The 16,801-nt window shown below is 40.3% G+C and overlaps 1 protein-coding gene across 7 annotated transcripts in view; it reads right to left on the reverse strand.

Annotated features, from left to right (window-relative positions):
* The window catches only part of DLG2 (discs large MAGUK scaffold protein 2), a 1,498,860-nt gene that overhangs the window by 416,592 nt on the left and 1,065,467 nt on the right, over window positions 1-16,801 (reverse strand). For all 7 annotated transcript variants that reach the window (XM_077807758.1, XM_077807786.1, XM_077807801.1 and 4 more), the window contains one exon: window positions 15,271-15,440. In XM_077807758.1, the coding sequence (XP_077663884.1) occupies window positions 15,271-15,440 (170 nt within the window). The remainder of the gene's footprint in view (window positions 1-15,270; window positions 15,441-16,801) is intronic.

Genomic DNA, 16,801 nt, shown 5'->3' on the forward strand with positions numbered 1-16,801 from the left:
TCTGACTGCGAAGTTGGGGTGCAGGACCCTCTGGCTTCCCCAGGACCCCACCGGGGCGGACTCGCTGGGGAAGCACACGGAGGGGCAGAGGATGCTGAATGTTCTGAGGTCAGACCCAGGAAGGTGGAAGCTGTGTGTCCTGGAGACAGTCTGCTCATAGAGAGGAGACCTCACCAGAGTCCTGCCTGGCTTCGTAGGGAGCAGTTCCAGAGCATCGCCCGGGGACTCTGTGACAGCTGGTATGGGGATTTTTCAGTCTCTCCTGTTGAAGCTGTTCCACTTCGTATAACTAATAAAATAGTCATTGGAGCAAGGACTAGAGTCTCCCACACCCTAGCTGATTGTCCTAATCACCAGACTGAGAGTCATTTGCTTTCCAATGACTATTAACTGTCATTTATCGTAACAAAAACAGCATTCTACCTACAAAATATCTGGTACATATCCCAGAACAGATGGATTTTAGGAAGGAGGGAAGTTTAAAAAAGGAAGAAAGGTTGGTGATGATAAATGAAGAAATTGTTCCATGCATGTGAGAGATGAAAACTCAGAGTTTCAAGGGGGCAAAGGAGACATTTTTTTGTTTGTTGTTTTGCTTTGTGGGTTTTTTTCATGATACAGACAAAGGTATCACAGATGCAGCAAAGATATTAAGTATGACCCCACCATTTGGAAATTGGCCTTTCCTGCATCTCACATTCACAAGACTAAAGCCATGTCCATGCTACAAACTTTGTTCAAGGCAAGTTAGGTTGGCATAAAATCATTGCAGTTAGTATATTCCTTGTGCACATGCATATTTGGCTCCCTCCATCAGCATTGTGTTTAGTCACTAGGCGTTCTTGTATTGATGCAGTGTGGTGCACCATGGATAGGTTATCCCAGTGTGCAACTTGCCATCATCCTGCGTGCTGTCTTTTGGGAAAACTTGGAAATACATGGGAGGAAAGAAATGAGTCACACAGAGGTGAATGGGAGCAAAGGGTCAAATTCCCAACATGCAACTTTATCCATCACATACTGCTATCAATTTCCTATCATTTTTGCACCTTTTTTTTTAAATCCCAGAAACCTACATGGCACTTCTCACCCTCCGCCATTTCTGTCGTAAGCATGGAGCCCACACTACTGCATGGAGCTCCACTCTACTGTCACGAGGGCTGCAAACGCAGGATGAAAAATCGTCCAGTATTTGCAGAGCTGCAGGAAGAACCACAACAACCGGGGACATGGTGGTTTTTTGGTGGAGAACAGATTGCTGTGGGACACAGCAAAAACCAATTCCAGGTTTTCATCTGTTTTTATTAAAACTATTTGTTTTAAAAGCTTCTTTTGCTTCCAATCTGATCTTCAAATTTTTCTTTCCCCATCCTGCTGCCTTCTGCTCTGTTGCAGGCACAATTCATTAAGTTGAATAGCGTTCTGCTGGGTCTGCATCTTCAGTAAGTGTTTCTGCAGCAGTTTAGTAATGATCTTAATGTTCATGGTTGTATTTTTACAGCCATCTCGACTGGCTATTAAAAGACTTGAAAATTGCTACTGCTCCACTTCAGAAATACTTACAATGATGAGGATGCAGAGAGTGCTGTAATTTCAGTAGAGACCTCATGCTTCATGAATGACTTATAAAAAGGGATGGTTATAATTTATTGGGAGAGCAGATGCCACTTTAGAATATTATTCCAGGAAGTTAATAACTGTGGGGAGAATGATTAAGGATTAGGTGACTTTTTAAAAATATTACCATAGATCAGACTTTGCTGCACAGGTTTTTCATCGTTAGCATATAAGTATTGTAATGACCAGTATAGACAGCACCACCATCAACAGGGGGTGTTATATCTTTATCTTAGTGATAACTTGTTGTCTTGCATGTTATGTTGGGAGGAGGGAGAATTACGAGGAAATTAAGTCCTGCCTTTGGTGCTGGAATTGTTACTTGCAGTGTCCCAATAAATCATTTGAATTTTATAAGTCAGTATTACAATATGGTCTCTACTGCCTTATTCTACTGCAAAATGAAAACAACAGGAGAACAACACTTGATAGGTTTGCCACTTTTATTTCAAAAATCATCCTGATGTCAAAGGAAGATTCTGAAACCAACAGGACATCCACAGTCCATTAAATAACGTGTGAAAACACATTTAGGACACACAGCTTTGTTGCAAGCAGGAACAACTTCACTGAAGTCAACTGATTAACAATTGCTTACAGGCAGGGTTGAATTTGGCCAAATATAATGACATTTGGATTTAATCACCACACTCTGTTTGCATAATGCCATACAATCACTATGTTCTGATGGCAAAGACACACTGAAGAGACAGCTTTAAGTCTCTTTCCCCCCCTGAGAAAAATGCTAGGGTGTTGGAATGTAGCAAATATTGCAGCTATTTCATATTCTCATATCAAAACCATTACCCTTTGCAAAAGTATTGTACAGGATTCTGTGTTCGACAAAGATGAAGCAATGCAGAGCATGACACTTATTCTTGGGATGCATGTTGTTTACTGAAGAACCAAAGCAGCACATCTACCCTTTAGGACAGTAACCGCAATGGGCAGGTTTACCTTCCACTCAGCCAAGCAACGCTATTCCTATTGGATGGTAAAGCAATAATCTAGAAAACCTTCACACTCTCAAAAAAGCTTATTTTCTTCGAACCACTTGACTGCTATTGTAATAAGCTGAGTAGTAGGCCTGCTTCACTTCTCCACTGCAAACAGAAAATAGTCAGCCACAGGCTAGAGTGTCAGAGCAAAGGTGTCCTGTATAATCAAAAAGCTATTTTCCTTTGAAATCACAGTAAACAAGTGTTAGTTTTCTTTATAGAATGGAATGAGGTACCTCCCTACTCTTTGAAAATTGGGAAGTATTTCACATCTGACAGTCTGGGCAGGTCTGTTGTAAGACTTTGGTGCCCAAAGGAGATAAGTGGACTAATGCATTTTTTGTGTCCATAAGATACCGCATAATGAAGAGAATAGGAGTAAGTCTGTATCAACAGTCAAACTAGAGGATATGATTTTAAGTCTGAGGAAAACAAACACCCATTTTTTCATGGTCTGTGTGCATAAAACACCCTCACTATATTTTCCACTTTATGCATCCGATGAAGTGAGCTGTAGCTCATGAAAGCTTATGCTCAAATAAATTGGTTAGTCTCTAAGGTGCCTTTTCTTTTTGCGAATAAAGACTAACACGGCTGCTACTCTGAAACCTGACAAAAGGAACATATATCACCCACCTCTTTCCCCCCCCCCAACTATTCACTAGGAACAATAATGTATTAAAATAACAAAAACTACAACTAGTTCTATTAAAGAAAAGGAGTACTTGTGGCACCTTAGAGACTAACAAGTACTCCTTTTCTTTTTGCGAATACAGACTAACATGGCTGCTACTCTGAAACCTTCTATTAAAGAGACTCTCAATTTAGGGATATCAATTCAGTGCCGCTGGCAGAAACTAACCTACACTGATAGGCATGGTTTCTTGCAAGATAGAAAAGTCGAATGTGAGAAGTCATGCCTATCAGTGAAGTATAGTTCTAGGCAATGGTGCTGAATCGATATGCTAAAACTGGGACATTCTGTAATGTGACTAGCTGGAGCATTTGTTCTTGCTTGTATTAAACTGGGATCCATTAAAGTAATGAAATTCTACAGCCAAATGTTGTAGCTGTATGCCTTATGTAGCATTTTTTTTCAGTTCCAATTGTGATAGGTTTTATAAGACAAAGAAATAAGGGAAGGTGGCCGCCACATTCCCTGGCCTGGGGTTAATCCCAATCTCCCCTCTAAATAGGTGATGACTCATGCTATTGTTCTTTGATGAGTGGTTAGGGAAGGTTTGCCAGCCTCTCAATTGTTGCACAGCTCTTGCTTCCACCATGCTCTCTGTATTATGTCCAGAGACTACAGGAAAGGAGCAGGGAAGAGAAGGCAGGAGTTAATTCACAGGAGGAGAGGGGAAGCTGAGGAGACGTTTCTAATCCCATCTTTGGGCATGAATTGGATCATGAATTTATTTTTATACTGAAATGTAAGGATGATTACCCTGACGGGCCGCGTGCAGCCCATGGGCTACAGGTCACCCACCACTGATATATACAGATGACAAAAATTACAGCAGCTATTAATGTTGATCTTATAACTACACATTTTAGACATCTCTGATGTGTGTTTGGGCCGATATTCTCAAAAGCAGGCACTACTTTTGAGTACTTACTGACACATTATGAACCACTTAAAATAAAAACATTTTTATTTCTGGAGTCTCAGTTCAGTGCGTTACTCATAAGACTCAAATCCCAATCCTCCTTATGTATGATCAGGAATTTAGGGTTTTGTTCAAAACTGCAAAAACTCTATTGTTCCAAACGATTTAACAAAACAATGTAAATCTTGTTTTCAACCTGAAATTCAAAGCAAATTTTAGAGGGTGCAAATCATCACAAATCAGAACTAAGTACCTTTTTGTACAACGCCCTCCAAACTAAAACTGCTAAGGGTTGCCAAGCTGCATTCAATGCCCAATACTACTGAACCTACAACTGCAAGAAAAATGACTTTGAACAGGAAATAACTATGAGGTAATGGTGTTGACATTTTCATAGTGACCACTGTATCTGCTGCTCTCTGAAGTACAGTGACAGTACCCTTTAAATCTGACTTGGTAGTTAAAAATGACAGGATTTCTTTTTTAACTTACATTTACAAAAACAAAAAGGCCCAATCCTGCAGGACTTCTGGAAACAAAAATTTAAATGAAGTCAGTGGGAGCTGTGTCTTAGTCAAGGCTGCAAAAATAGGCTCATTCCACAGTGATACTACACTTTCTTCACACCAAAGGGACTCTCAACAATTTTCTACAGTATGCTGTGAACTCTGAGCACAAGCAATCTGCAAACTACAAAACAAATCTTAGAAAAGGATAGCAACACTGAATGTAATTCCATACAGCCCTTCATTCACGCAGAAATATATTTAGGAGAGACAGTACTACAACAGAAAGATCCTAAACCATCTAAGAATTTTTTTTACAATGCAAATCTATCTCAAATGCATCATCCAGAGCATATGCACTAAAAGAAGCAAATAGCCCCAAGGGAACAGGAAGGACAATGTGTTCAATTCTCTATGGTCTTCTATTCATTCCAAGTGGAAGACCACTTAAAATGGGTCATACTAGTTTAACAGATCATCCAGAAAGGATTCTGGAAAGAAAAAAAATATTGAAGGCACATTTATGTGGAAGTCTACAGAAAAAAGAAGGGTACGACTGTCTAGTTAGAGAGTGGATCCATACCACATATACCATACACAAGTAAAACAAAACAACAAGTATAGTGTGACTTCAAAAGAAAGTTTGTAAAATCTCATTGTTTAGAGATAACAAATGAAAATGGATGTATTTTCTAGCAAGCAACACAGCATGAGCCACATGAGGGAAAATTAATCAACAAATAGCGATCAAAGACCAAAGGAGACAGGCAACAGAGAGAGTAACATACATTCCCAGCATCTACACATAGGAAAAGAAAGGAGAATACTGCAGTAGCACATCGCCATATGGAGGGTGTGGGGGGAGAAATCTGATACATAAAGATGCAGTGGCCTAAACTACCTGGAATAGCAACACCTCTATATCATGGGTAAAAGGAAGAGAAAGCAAAGGAATTAAATACCATTTTTGAAAGAGAATTTGATCTATCAAATATCAAGTTTCCTCAGTGCAAGTTAGTGTTTTGGCCAGCACTACCACCAAGGTCAAGAATTTACCATTGTGGCTGTATAATAGAACTTCACTAATTTGCAGTGAAGATTCACTGTGGATTCTTAGATATTGTGAATTAATAAATAATTTCAAAACATATAAACAAAAGGTTTGTTTAGAAGGAATTAAGGTTGGTTAAGTGTGACATCCCCCTGCAAATGCAAACTGTTCAAAGCAAGGAAGTGCAAAGTTATGGGACACCTCTTAAGCATACCCCAGTAGTCCTTTAAAGATGCATTGTTCTGCAGTTAGCCTGGGTGATCAGCACCTGAGTGAACAACCATACTGTGAAACCCATTACTATGACCTCACTGGTGCAATGCCCTCCTGTTGTGTCTGTTGCTAGGACTTCTGGAGGCACATTGTAGGTTCCATGTGCAGCAGTAAGATGAGCTGTTCTTTCTCAAAAAGAAAAGGAGGACTTGTGGCACCTTTGAGACTAACAAATTTATTTGAGCATAAGCTTTCGGTGATGCATCCGATGAAGTGAGCTGTAGCTCACGAAAGCTCATGCTCAAATAAATCTGTTAGTCTCTACGGTGCCACAAGCACTCCTTTTCTTTTTGCGAATACAGACTAACACGGCTGCTACTCTGAAACCTGTTCTTTCTCAGGGCATTGTGGGAGAACTTTTCTGTCCTTCTGAGTACATGGGGGAATTGTGGGAAAGCACTGGAGGACTATTAGCCTGCTACCTCAGGGCAAAGGGGGCCGGTTACCAGCCGAAATAAAAGCAGAACTGGGAACTGCTTTCATTGTGAGTAAAAGGTTTTTATGTGTGGAAAGCAGAGGGGCCAGAGCAACACCTGGATAAGAGCCTCGGCTATCTCTGTAGTGAAGACATATCCTTATACTGATGGTGACCGCCTCTGCATAGTCTCGTTAATATTTTTTCCATCTCCAACAGCAACATAAACATATTAACGTCCCTCAGACTACAATGGGAAAGCTTAAAGAGCACCTTGGCAACCACAGCAACCATTCAGCATTGACACACATACAGGTTAAGCGTGTATCACAGTTGTAGCACTTCTCAATCCACTGCACATGCTGCGCAGCGAGGCAGCAGTGACAGCAGGAGTGGGGCAGGCAGCTGTCATGTCAACGACGGGAGTAGGAGGCAGCCGGGGACAGATCCTGTGCTCGGCCCATGGGGCGCAGGAAGCCCCCACCAAGCTGAGCCCCAAGGAGGAGGTCGCAGTGGTGGCACAGGTTCAGGAAGAAATGTTGGGTCGGGTCTGAAAATGACTCGACACTCTTCGGGTTGGGTCAGCTGTGATCAGCTTGGGATCGAGCCTCGGTCAGGATTTAAAATTAGGTCCAAGCAGGCCTGTACTCATTAAGAAAAATAAAGGCGTACAATTAAATGTTTTTATTGATCAAATTCAACCACAATGGGGAAAAAAATCCATTATCAGAGCCAACAGGAAGGAGTAATAGACCTAGACTTTAGCCTACTGTGATCCTTACTTCCAGCGGGTCTGCACCTTTCTAAGACAGTGACTCAGAGGACAGCTGGCAGGCTATATTTTCAACATTCTGTCAGTGCCAATTAGAGTACCTCCTGGCCAGTTAATGTTATCTGCTCATAGATGGTGGGGGGAATTAACCCTATTTCTCTACTTTTCTATACCATATATTAAAAGTTGAGATTCAGGTATTTAGCTCAAATGTTTATCTACAAAATTTCCTATCTTCAGTTTTATTGAGATTTTTAAGCCAATGTAAAATTTCCAGAAGGAGGTATGCCCTTGTACTCCAGTTCACTAGTAAAAAGAAGGCCATTATTCTATTATCTTATACTTAATTAAGCTCTTTGGGGGTCTATCCTGTGTTTGTACAGAATCTAGCTCAAGGGAGACCTGATTCATGACTTGAGTTCCACTCCAATAATAAATAGTATCAATGGTGAATTAAAATACAAGAGCAGAGGCTCAAGTCACCAGAATTTCCAGATGGCATAATCAGTTGTGTTTTACATTTGTTTCTTATTTGCTATTTTTAATCTGCCATTTCTCCTCCCAGGTTTCCTGCTCTCATCTGTTTTTCATTATCTAAGCATCTTTTCTGCAGCTGTGTTATCTTCAAAATGTCTCATTTGCTATGAAAGTGAGGTCAGGAGTTTATTATGCTCCTGAAAATTTGTTTGAAAAACAAACAAAAATACATGATCCTGCCCTGCTATCGTTACTGAAACTAATATTTTCTGTTTTTAAATTGGCTTTCTTTCTAGTGTATAATGGAAGGGCTTAAGCTATCAATCAAAACCCATGTTATATATGCTCTGACACCATGTCTATGTATAACAAGGCTACCAACTGTCAGCTTAACAATGGTAGAATTCTACTATCCATAAATAAAAGATTCTCTAAGTTACTGTTTTATCTGATTTAAAGGTTCTGTAAAGAAAGGTATCAAAGTATGTTGGCAAATGGGTCTAGGAACAACAGCTTCAGCAAGAACTTGTCGCAAGGTTAATATCATTAGATAGCCATTTGGCCTATGTGTGATCACATCACTTGAGAAAAGTGCTACTTGTGCTATGTTTGCTAATATCAGGCAAGATCATTGTGTGTACCATAGTTTAAAAGGTTTTGTAGGGAAAAAATGAAAATGGTACGTTTGCCTTTTTTGCAGTTTTCTACATTTTATATTTATAAAGAGAGAAGCAAACCTTTAATGCCCTGGCTGAAACAGTGGTTTCCATCGATGACACTATGAGTAGGTCTACACTACAATAAAACACCCTCAGCTGGCCTTGTCAGTTGACTTGGGCTATTGGGCTATAAAATTGCAGTGTAGACATTCACGCTTGGGCAGGAGCCCAGGTTCTGGAACCCTGCAAATTTCTCCATGAAAAAGGCTAACTTGAATAAAGCTCTTCTCCTCTTTCACCTTAACATGACTTTCTCTGGGGGACTTTTCCATAAGTAAATACAATATTCTGAAGTAGTTCTGCTTGCAGTACTCCCACTCGGGCAATGGGAGCTATGCCTGCAAAACAAGATCGGAATAATAAGAGCCACTGAAGATAAGAAATCTACAGTGAGAACTGGAGAGGAGAAATATGCTCTCAATATTTCTGAGTTTTCTCATCTGAAAAAGTGGTAGGTTTAAAAAAAAAAATAATTACGCACAAGAGTAAGTCTCCATGCAGGGTCCCAGAGCTGGTGCTCCAGCAGAAGCCCAGATGTCTACCCTGTAATTTTATAGCCCCACAGCCTGAGCCCCGCCAGCACGAGTCAGCTGACTTGAGCCAGCCACGGGTGTTTTATTGCAGTGTAGACACATCCTGTGTGTCACAGTGGAATTTTACTCATCGCTTATTTTTTATAAGCTAATTGAAACTAATGAACTTAGTGCTTCATAGGGATCCCTCTCTGTGTATAACCATGCTAATTACACAACTCAACCTGCCTTTCCCATAACAGCCTAAGTAATATGGTACTCTCTACCTCCCCAAAACTGATTTGTTACTATATGCAGATGCAACAGAAACTTTCAGTGACAATAAAGCAATGTGTGTGTTGTTAGGCATATGATAGGATTTTATACGCTCTGCATTTTTAAATTTCTTGGACCCTGCTGTCTCCTGGAGGCAACTGTTATTCCATGTTCTGTTCAAATACAGCCTGCTACAGAGAAGCACCTTGCTCCTTTCCTTGTTTTGTGGCTCTCTTGATCAAAAACTAATTCAGACTGAAAGTACATGTTGCACTTTGTGTATGGAAAAAGTAGGCAATAAGACCTTCATAGAGTGAACCAAAGAGGAGCATCTATTGATAAATTCTTACATTTGCATCATAGTAAACAACTAACAGACTGGGATAATATACATATAGCATGCCTGGATATCAGAAAGACTAAGGCTGCAGTCAGGGGCATCGTGGGCTTGCCTAATCTGATCCTTTAAAATCTGAAATAAAAATCAAGTTAAACTTCTATCCCTGATCAAGCACAAAACAATTGTTTTGTTGTCAACAAAATATAAATTGTACGGAATGATCAAATAGCAAAGATTCCTGAAAACCCCAGAGATCCATAAAATGTCTTCATTTCAGAAAGCTTTACTCAATTATAAATAAATAGGTTTATATATTATAATTCTTGAACAGACAGGACACGAGGGAGAATGCTGCTAAAGTTTGTAATTCATTCTTCATAAAAAATAATCAGTTTGTTGTAAGGTCTCACAGAAAGCTATTTTACATGTAAAATTACAAAGGCTGACCAAGTACCATTTTAGACAAAGTGCTTAAATTTATGCACACTTGTTTCCTTGATACAAACACTATGGTGTATACAGCTGTGACACTGATTATTAAAAAATATCCATTCTCATGGTCATTATTTTTGTTATGTTTCCACACAGGAAAGAAAACACATACTTTCAATTTAGGGACAGAATTTTCAAAACCATCTAAATCCCCAAGGAGCCTAATCCTATTGCCTGTCAATCAGAAATAGACATTGTGTGGGCATATTGAATGTATCTGCTCTGTAACAGGCTGTAGCAACTGAGAAGAAACCGGTTGCTGAGGTCTAGACCCAGGGAGAGTACTGAAACAGACCAATAGGAAATGCACTTGCACAGCACTTCATAAATAGCTGGTCTTTCATTTCCAATAATAGTATGTTGCTAAACTTTATTTGATTTATGTATTAGGGACAATTTTCTAACATATGATAAAGAAAAGATTCTGTAATGATCAGGCTTTTAAAATTCTCTCTCTCTCTCTCCGTACAGGCAGTCTCAGACTTATGACACAATTGGTTCCTGAAAATTGCGTCGTAAATCGAAACGTCGTAACTCAGAACCACAATCCCCTCCACTGAGGGACCGATCATAAAGTCGAAACCAATTGACATAAGTCGAATCAGGGTGTCAATTCAGAAGCGTTGTAAATGCTGTTTGTCGTAAGTTGAACGTCAAAGTTGAGGACTGCCTGTATATTTATCAGAAGATAGCTCATGGACATTCTAAATAATATTTTCAAAAAGGAGTGTGGCAAACTTCTGAGTGCACACAGAGTTTTCTGTAACTACATAGGTATGGACCTGTTGGAAAATTTGGACCTATCATGTTAATTAAATGATTAAAGGTTTTAAAAGCATACCTTTTTAAGTCTGAGCTTCTTAAGTCTATCTGTTTAGCTTAAGAAAGAAAGTTCAGGGATGACTTGATCATGTTCTAGAAGGACCTATACGGGGAACAAATTTAGCAGACAAACGTATAACACAATCCAATGGCTGGAAGTTGAAGCTAATTAATAGGTAATTAACCACTGGAACAATTTGCAAGGGTTGTGGTGGATTCTCCATCACTGGCAATTTTTAAATCAAGATTGCATGTTTTTCTAAAAGATATGCTCTAGGAATTACTTTGAGGAAGTTCCATGGCTGGTGTTGTACAGGAGGTCAGACTGGTCTTGGAATTTTGAGAAAAGGTTAAACGGTCCAGAGGTATCCTCACTCGTCTCTTTTGCAAATAGTCAAATTGAAGGGTTACATGGCTTCTTGATATATGTGGCATACACTTAACTGTTTTGAATTTATAATATATTTGCAATATGCTGGCTTCCATTCTGCCCTCTATATGAGACACAGAAACCCACATCTGATGCAAAATCATCAACTTACGTGCCAACCATCCCTAGTTAGATTAACTTTTGTAATACATTTAAATCCCTCCAAAAAATTTCTCCAAGTCCTTTGTACTTCAGTTGAAAATAAATGCATGTATTTTCCCTCTACAAATTTCCTTATCCTTATCTTATAGCTTTCAAACACTGACAAGTATGAGCCATTGCACATGCAAGTACAGGAACTGATCATTCAGTGTAGGGGATACTGCGGAGGGCAGGACTAAGTTTTGTGAGGTGCATTCTCAGCAAAGTAGGTAATGAAGTCAGCAGTATATTGACGCAAAGATACAAAAGGAGCATTTATAAACATCTTTGCTACAATAAGTTTGGCATCAGAACAGCCTTCTTGTCTGAAAACTAACAGTTTTTCCTTGTTGAAAATAAGATAAATGACCATAAATGTCTTTGGATATATAAATACTAAATGGTTTCTATGGTTTATAGCAGTGATAGGAAAGAGTAATTCACAGACAAACTACTTTCAGTGTGAATGGACAGAATGTAGTGCCATGGATAGATGTTAGCACTCAAGCCTACAAGACAAGATCCTTAGATTCTATTCCCAGCTTTAGAACTAACGTGCTGTGTGGCCTCTTATAATTTCTATGTCCTTCAGTTTACTCATCTGTACAAGGGACATAACAGAGGTACACAGCTACCTCACAAGGTCTGACTAATCATTGATATAAGACTTTGAAATAATCAGATTAAAATTGTTACTATATGAAAATTAATACTAATTTAAAAAAATGTAACCAGCATATATAAATTATTTTCCTCCTCTTTTCCTTCTTTCTCTGTAGTACATATGAAGCATACAACATATCACTTACAGCTCAAACTATAAAGCATAAAGACTTATTTTTTCCAAGATTTGATTATTTACTTTAATTTTTTCAACCTGCTTTTCAGTTAACTTACTTTCAATAATGCTAAAATAGAAATTTAAGAGACACCTAGTTTAATACAATTCAATAGCTGGAGTATATGTCTGCAGTAAATTTCATATTTATTAACTAGAACTATCAAATCAATACTTGAAAAACTAAGAGGTAAAAAGTTCTTCATTTGTCATAAAAGCTTTTTTTTATATTGACTCTGTTCTGTAACAAACGTAAAACAAAATTGTTCTAGGCACACAACCAAAATGAAAATCTTGCAAGAATTTTTTTAAATAAAGTGCTAACATCTCATTTCCATTTCCATAATGCAGCCACAGGTACAGTAAAACTAAATTATTTCTTACTGTCTCATCAAAAGCTTAAAGGATATGTTATGTTTAGTTTCTTTAGGTTACTCAAGATAACAGTTACACTGCATATTTGTTTAATTCAAAATTCTTTAAAACACTGCTTCCTGTACTGTTCCAATTTAACATGTACATAGAAAGTCTCCCAGCACAGACTGTTTTGCATTTGAAAGTCAATTTTGTATTATAACATTCTGGATTCTTAGGGCTAAATTCTTCCCTCAGATGCACATTTAAATGTACCTTACTGTTTGGTGAACCATGTAGTGTTGAAGTCCAAGTATCAAATGCTTGTGATAGTCCTAATATACAGGTACTTATAATATGCAGGATTTTTGCTATTTTTCACAGTACATTACAAAATATCTCAGTAAACAAATAAAATCCAGTAATACTGTCATACCAGCTTCCAGAAACATGAACTCTTTAAAGACGAGATGAGACCTAATGAAAGCCAGTGAAAAATCATTTTATTTCCAAATGAGTATGTCAGACTTTGGTTCACCTGACTCATTCATTATTACTAAAGACATCTATATAAAAAGAAACAGTCATGGAGCCATATGGTCTGATGGAAAATCTCCACTGAAATGATTGGAGCTACCCTAGAAATGAATTAGGTCCCTTATTGACTAAAGGCTTGGCTATACTTGTGAGTTAGAGCACATTAAAGCAGCCCCGGGCGCCCTAGCTCACTCCCTGTCCACACTGGCAAGGCACATAGAGCGCTCTGACTCCATGGCTAGAGTGCTCCTGGTATTCCACCTCAGCAAGAAGATTAACGCTTGTTACGTAGTGGCTGAAACACCCAGGTGTCAGAGTGAACGAGGTGTTGCATTACTGTGCTCTGATCAGCCTCTGGAAACATCCCATAATCCCCTTAAGTCAAGTGGCCACTCTTCTAATTGTTTTGCACTTGCCTAGGAATGCGGATATGCCCTTTGAAAGCTCCGTTTCTGACAGCCGGCTCCGAGACAAAGCAAGCCATTACTGTGGAATGTTGTGTGTGAGAGAGAGGCGGGGAGGAGGGGGCGGTCTGCTGCTGTCTGAACTTACAAGACATGCTTTCAGCCCCCAGAAACTCACTCTCTCTCCCCCCACATACACACAACACACTCCCTGTCACACTCCACCCCCAACCCCATTTGAAAAGCATGTTGCAGTCAATTGCATGCTGGGATAGCTGCCCGTAATGCACCACTCCCAATGCCGCTGCAAGTGCCGCAAATGAGGCCATGCCAATGCGCTTGAAGCTTTCAGTGTGGACAGATTGCAGAGCTTTCCGTACTGCGCTCTGCAAGGCTGGTTTAACTCAAAGCACTCTACATCTGCAAGTGTAGCCATACCCTAAGAGTTCATTGGTATCTGCTGCCTATTCCCCTCCCCCACCCCCCCCCCCACCCCCACTGAAAGTAACAGTTCTTTTTGTGGTATTATTAGCTATGGAAAATAAGGTAGTTTCAAAAAGCAGCTTTTCAGGTGGGAATAAGCATTAGGATCAAATGAGCTCTTAAGAAAGAAAGGTCTGGTTTTCATGAAAATACCTTTAGTAAGAAGAAAGGGGGAAAGAGTAATGATGAAAGTTTTATATATGAGCAGTACTGCTTCTAAGAAATATTTTATTTTCAGGTTTTCTGTGAGATCCTGCAATTTACACTAAAGTCTTCACAATGTCCAGAGGGCTCCTTCACCAGCCAGAGGGTTTAGATAGTGAAGACAAAACGATTTAAGCCTGGGTGCAGGGAGCTTTTATCCTACATTTCCATGGCAACTTGTTGAGGAGAAAAATAGCCTATTATGCAAGGACAACTGAGCTATCTTGTTAGGACAGTCTGTTTTATCTTTTATTCTTTCAACAGTAGCTTTGGGAGAGAGAAACCTAGGGGAAACTCTGGAAGGAGAAGTTGGGGGACAGTCATATGGCCTTTTCAACAAAGGGGAATTGGAGAAGACCATATCCAACAGCATCCTAAATGAAAGGCAGATGCTGGAGCTGGGGAGAAGGTTTGGAACAAGGAGGGCTACCTGACAGCTCACAGCTCACTGGCTGACACTTCTGCTGTCCTTCTTTTGCAAGCCCTGAGCTCTCTCTGCAATCATTACCATCTAAAACAGGCCAGCTGCCCGAATTCCCTCTATACTGAATATTAGATTCCAGTGCTCTCATCAACAGCTGCAGGGAAAACAGGCAACTGAACTCAGACAGGTTTCAGAGTTGCAGCCATGTTAGTCTGTATCCTCAAAAAGAAAAAGAGGTCTTGTGGCACCTTAGAGACTGACCAATTTATTTGAGCATAAGCTTTCGTGAGCTACAGCTCACTTCATTGGATGCAACCGGTTGCATCCAATGAAATGAGCTGTAGCTCACGAAAGCTTATGCTCAAATACATTTGTCAGTCTCTAAAGTGCCACAAGTCCTCCTGTTCTTTTTGTGAACTCAAACAGTGGCAGTCCAAAACCATTTCATTTCCGCTCTCAATATACACCAGCGTGGCCAGATTCCAAAAGGTCAGGCTGAGGTGCCCGTTTCACTTGGATGAAGAGCTTAGTTATGCAGCCAGAACGAAATGTCAAAACGTCTTTTACATATTTACCTTTCGGGCCTTTGAACAACTTGATTTCTACAACCGTCTCCAGAATAGGTCTCCTTCGACGAACATACAATCGCACAATAGAGCCAGCCTCTTTTAGTGCCTCTACGGCTTTGCTGTGAGAGACTTCTGATACATCAGCCTCATTCACCCGCAAGATGCAATCATTGACCCTGCAAGGAAAGAAAAAACAGATTTAAAGAATGTTGCATTTGTTATTTTGAAATTGAGCAGAATGTGCTTCATCAGAACTATTATCAAATGAACACAGGTTAATAGGGATGTTTGTCAGGCCACAGATTTAGTGTGATGCATTTCACTGATTAACAGTGGGAAAATGGCACACCTGGCCCACTGAAATGGCACACCTGATTGTATTTGCCATCCTGTCTGATCATTTAGAGAGATGAACTGCTGCTACCTAGTATAAGCGCTTTGGGGAAACTACTGTCTTTTCTCTGTGTTTGTACACCTCGTACAATGTGGGGCCTGGTCCATGACTAGCACTCCCAAGTGCTAGAGCAAAACAAATGAAGAACAAACTTCTTCTCTGGCTCAAGGTAGGCCACTTCCCAGCTCTATTCTAACAAGGAAGTCTTACGTTAATGTAATTTTATTAAAGAGCTCATGCTCTGTTATGAGTACTATGCTTATTCTTAAGGAAATCAGCTATTTAAATATACACAAGGCAATCACTTTTGCTTCATTCAAATACCTCCTTAAAACGTTTTTCATCAGCAAGGCCCACCAGTGATATCACTTAAATTAAAAAATGCTATCACGCTTTGTAGTGAGGCGGTGTGGCCTCCCTCTGAGACTGAGGGGGAGAAACCACGCTCCAACCCCTGATGGGTGGAGCCAGGCAAGCAATGCCAGAAGCAGAGGGGCACAGGAGGTTTAAAAAATGGGCCACGCAGCTCATTTATGCAAGAGCTGGGGAAGGAAGCCCACTGCCGAGCCCTGCAGTCAAGACAGAGCTCTACAGTGCTGAAAACCCAGAGGAGGAGCCAGGACTGCCAACTGACCAATACCCGGGGGAGCTACTGGGACTGCCACTGGCGATATACCCTGGGGAGATGGAGGAACCCCAGGAGATGGAGGTACACTTCAAAGGGGTAGTAGGAAGTAGCCAAGGGACCTCAGACATTAGTCTGATTGTGTTACCAGAGTTTAAGTCAGTGTGTTTCAGTGGGATCCCCGCTAACCCAGCGGCAGAACCCTCAGGTTCCTGTCAGGGCCCTGGGCTGGAACCCAGTGGAGAAGGGTGGGCCTGGGTCCTTCTACCCCCTGCTGCTGCCAGCCCCCCACCCTGGGGTGACAGCCTACCCACCCTAGGCTGGATGGCACGTGTTTGCTATTTGCTCAGCCCCTGCTCCGAGGGCCAGAGCTCCTAAACTGCTTGTTGCTCAGCCCTTGCCCAAATTAAACTATTGTACCAATATCTCATTGTCAAAAAATAAACATGTAAACTTAACATTTGGAACCAATCCTTCCTCGGTCATCCCCATGTCACAATTCAGGGCAACTACACTTG

Source organism: Eretmochelys imbricata, chromosome 1 (assembly GCF_965152235.1).
Source record: "Eretmochelys imbricata isolate rEreImb1 chromosome 1, rEreImb1.hap1, whole genome shotgun sequence".
Lineage (NCBI taxonomy): Eukaryota > Metazoa > Chordata > Testudines > Cheloniidae > Eretmochelys > Eretmochelys imbricata.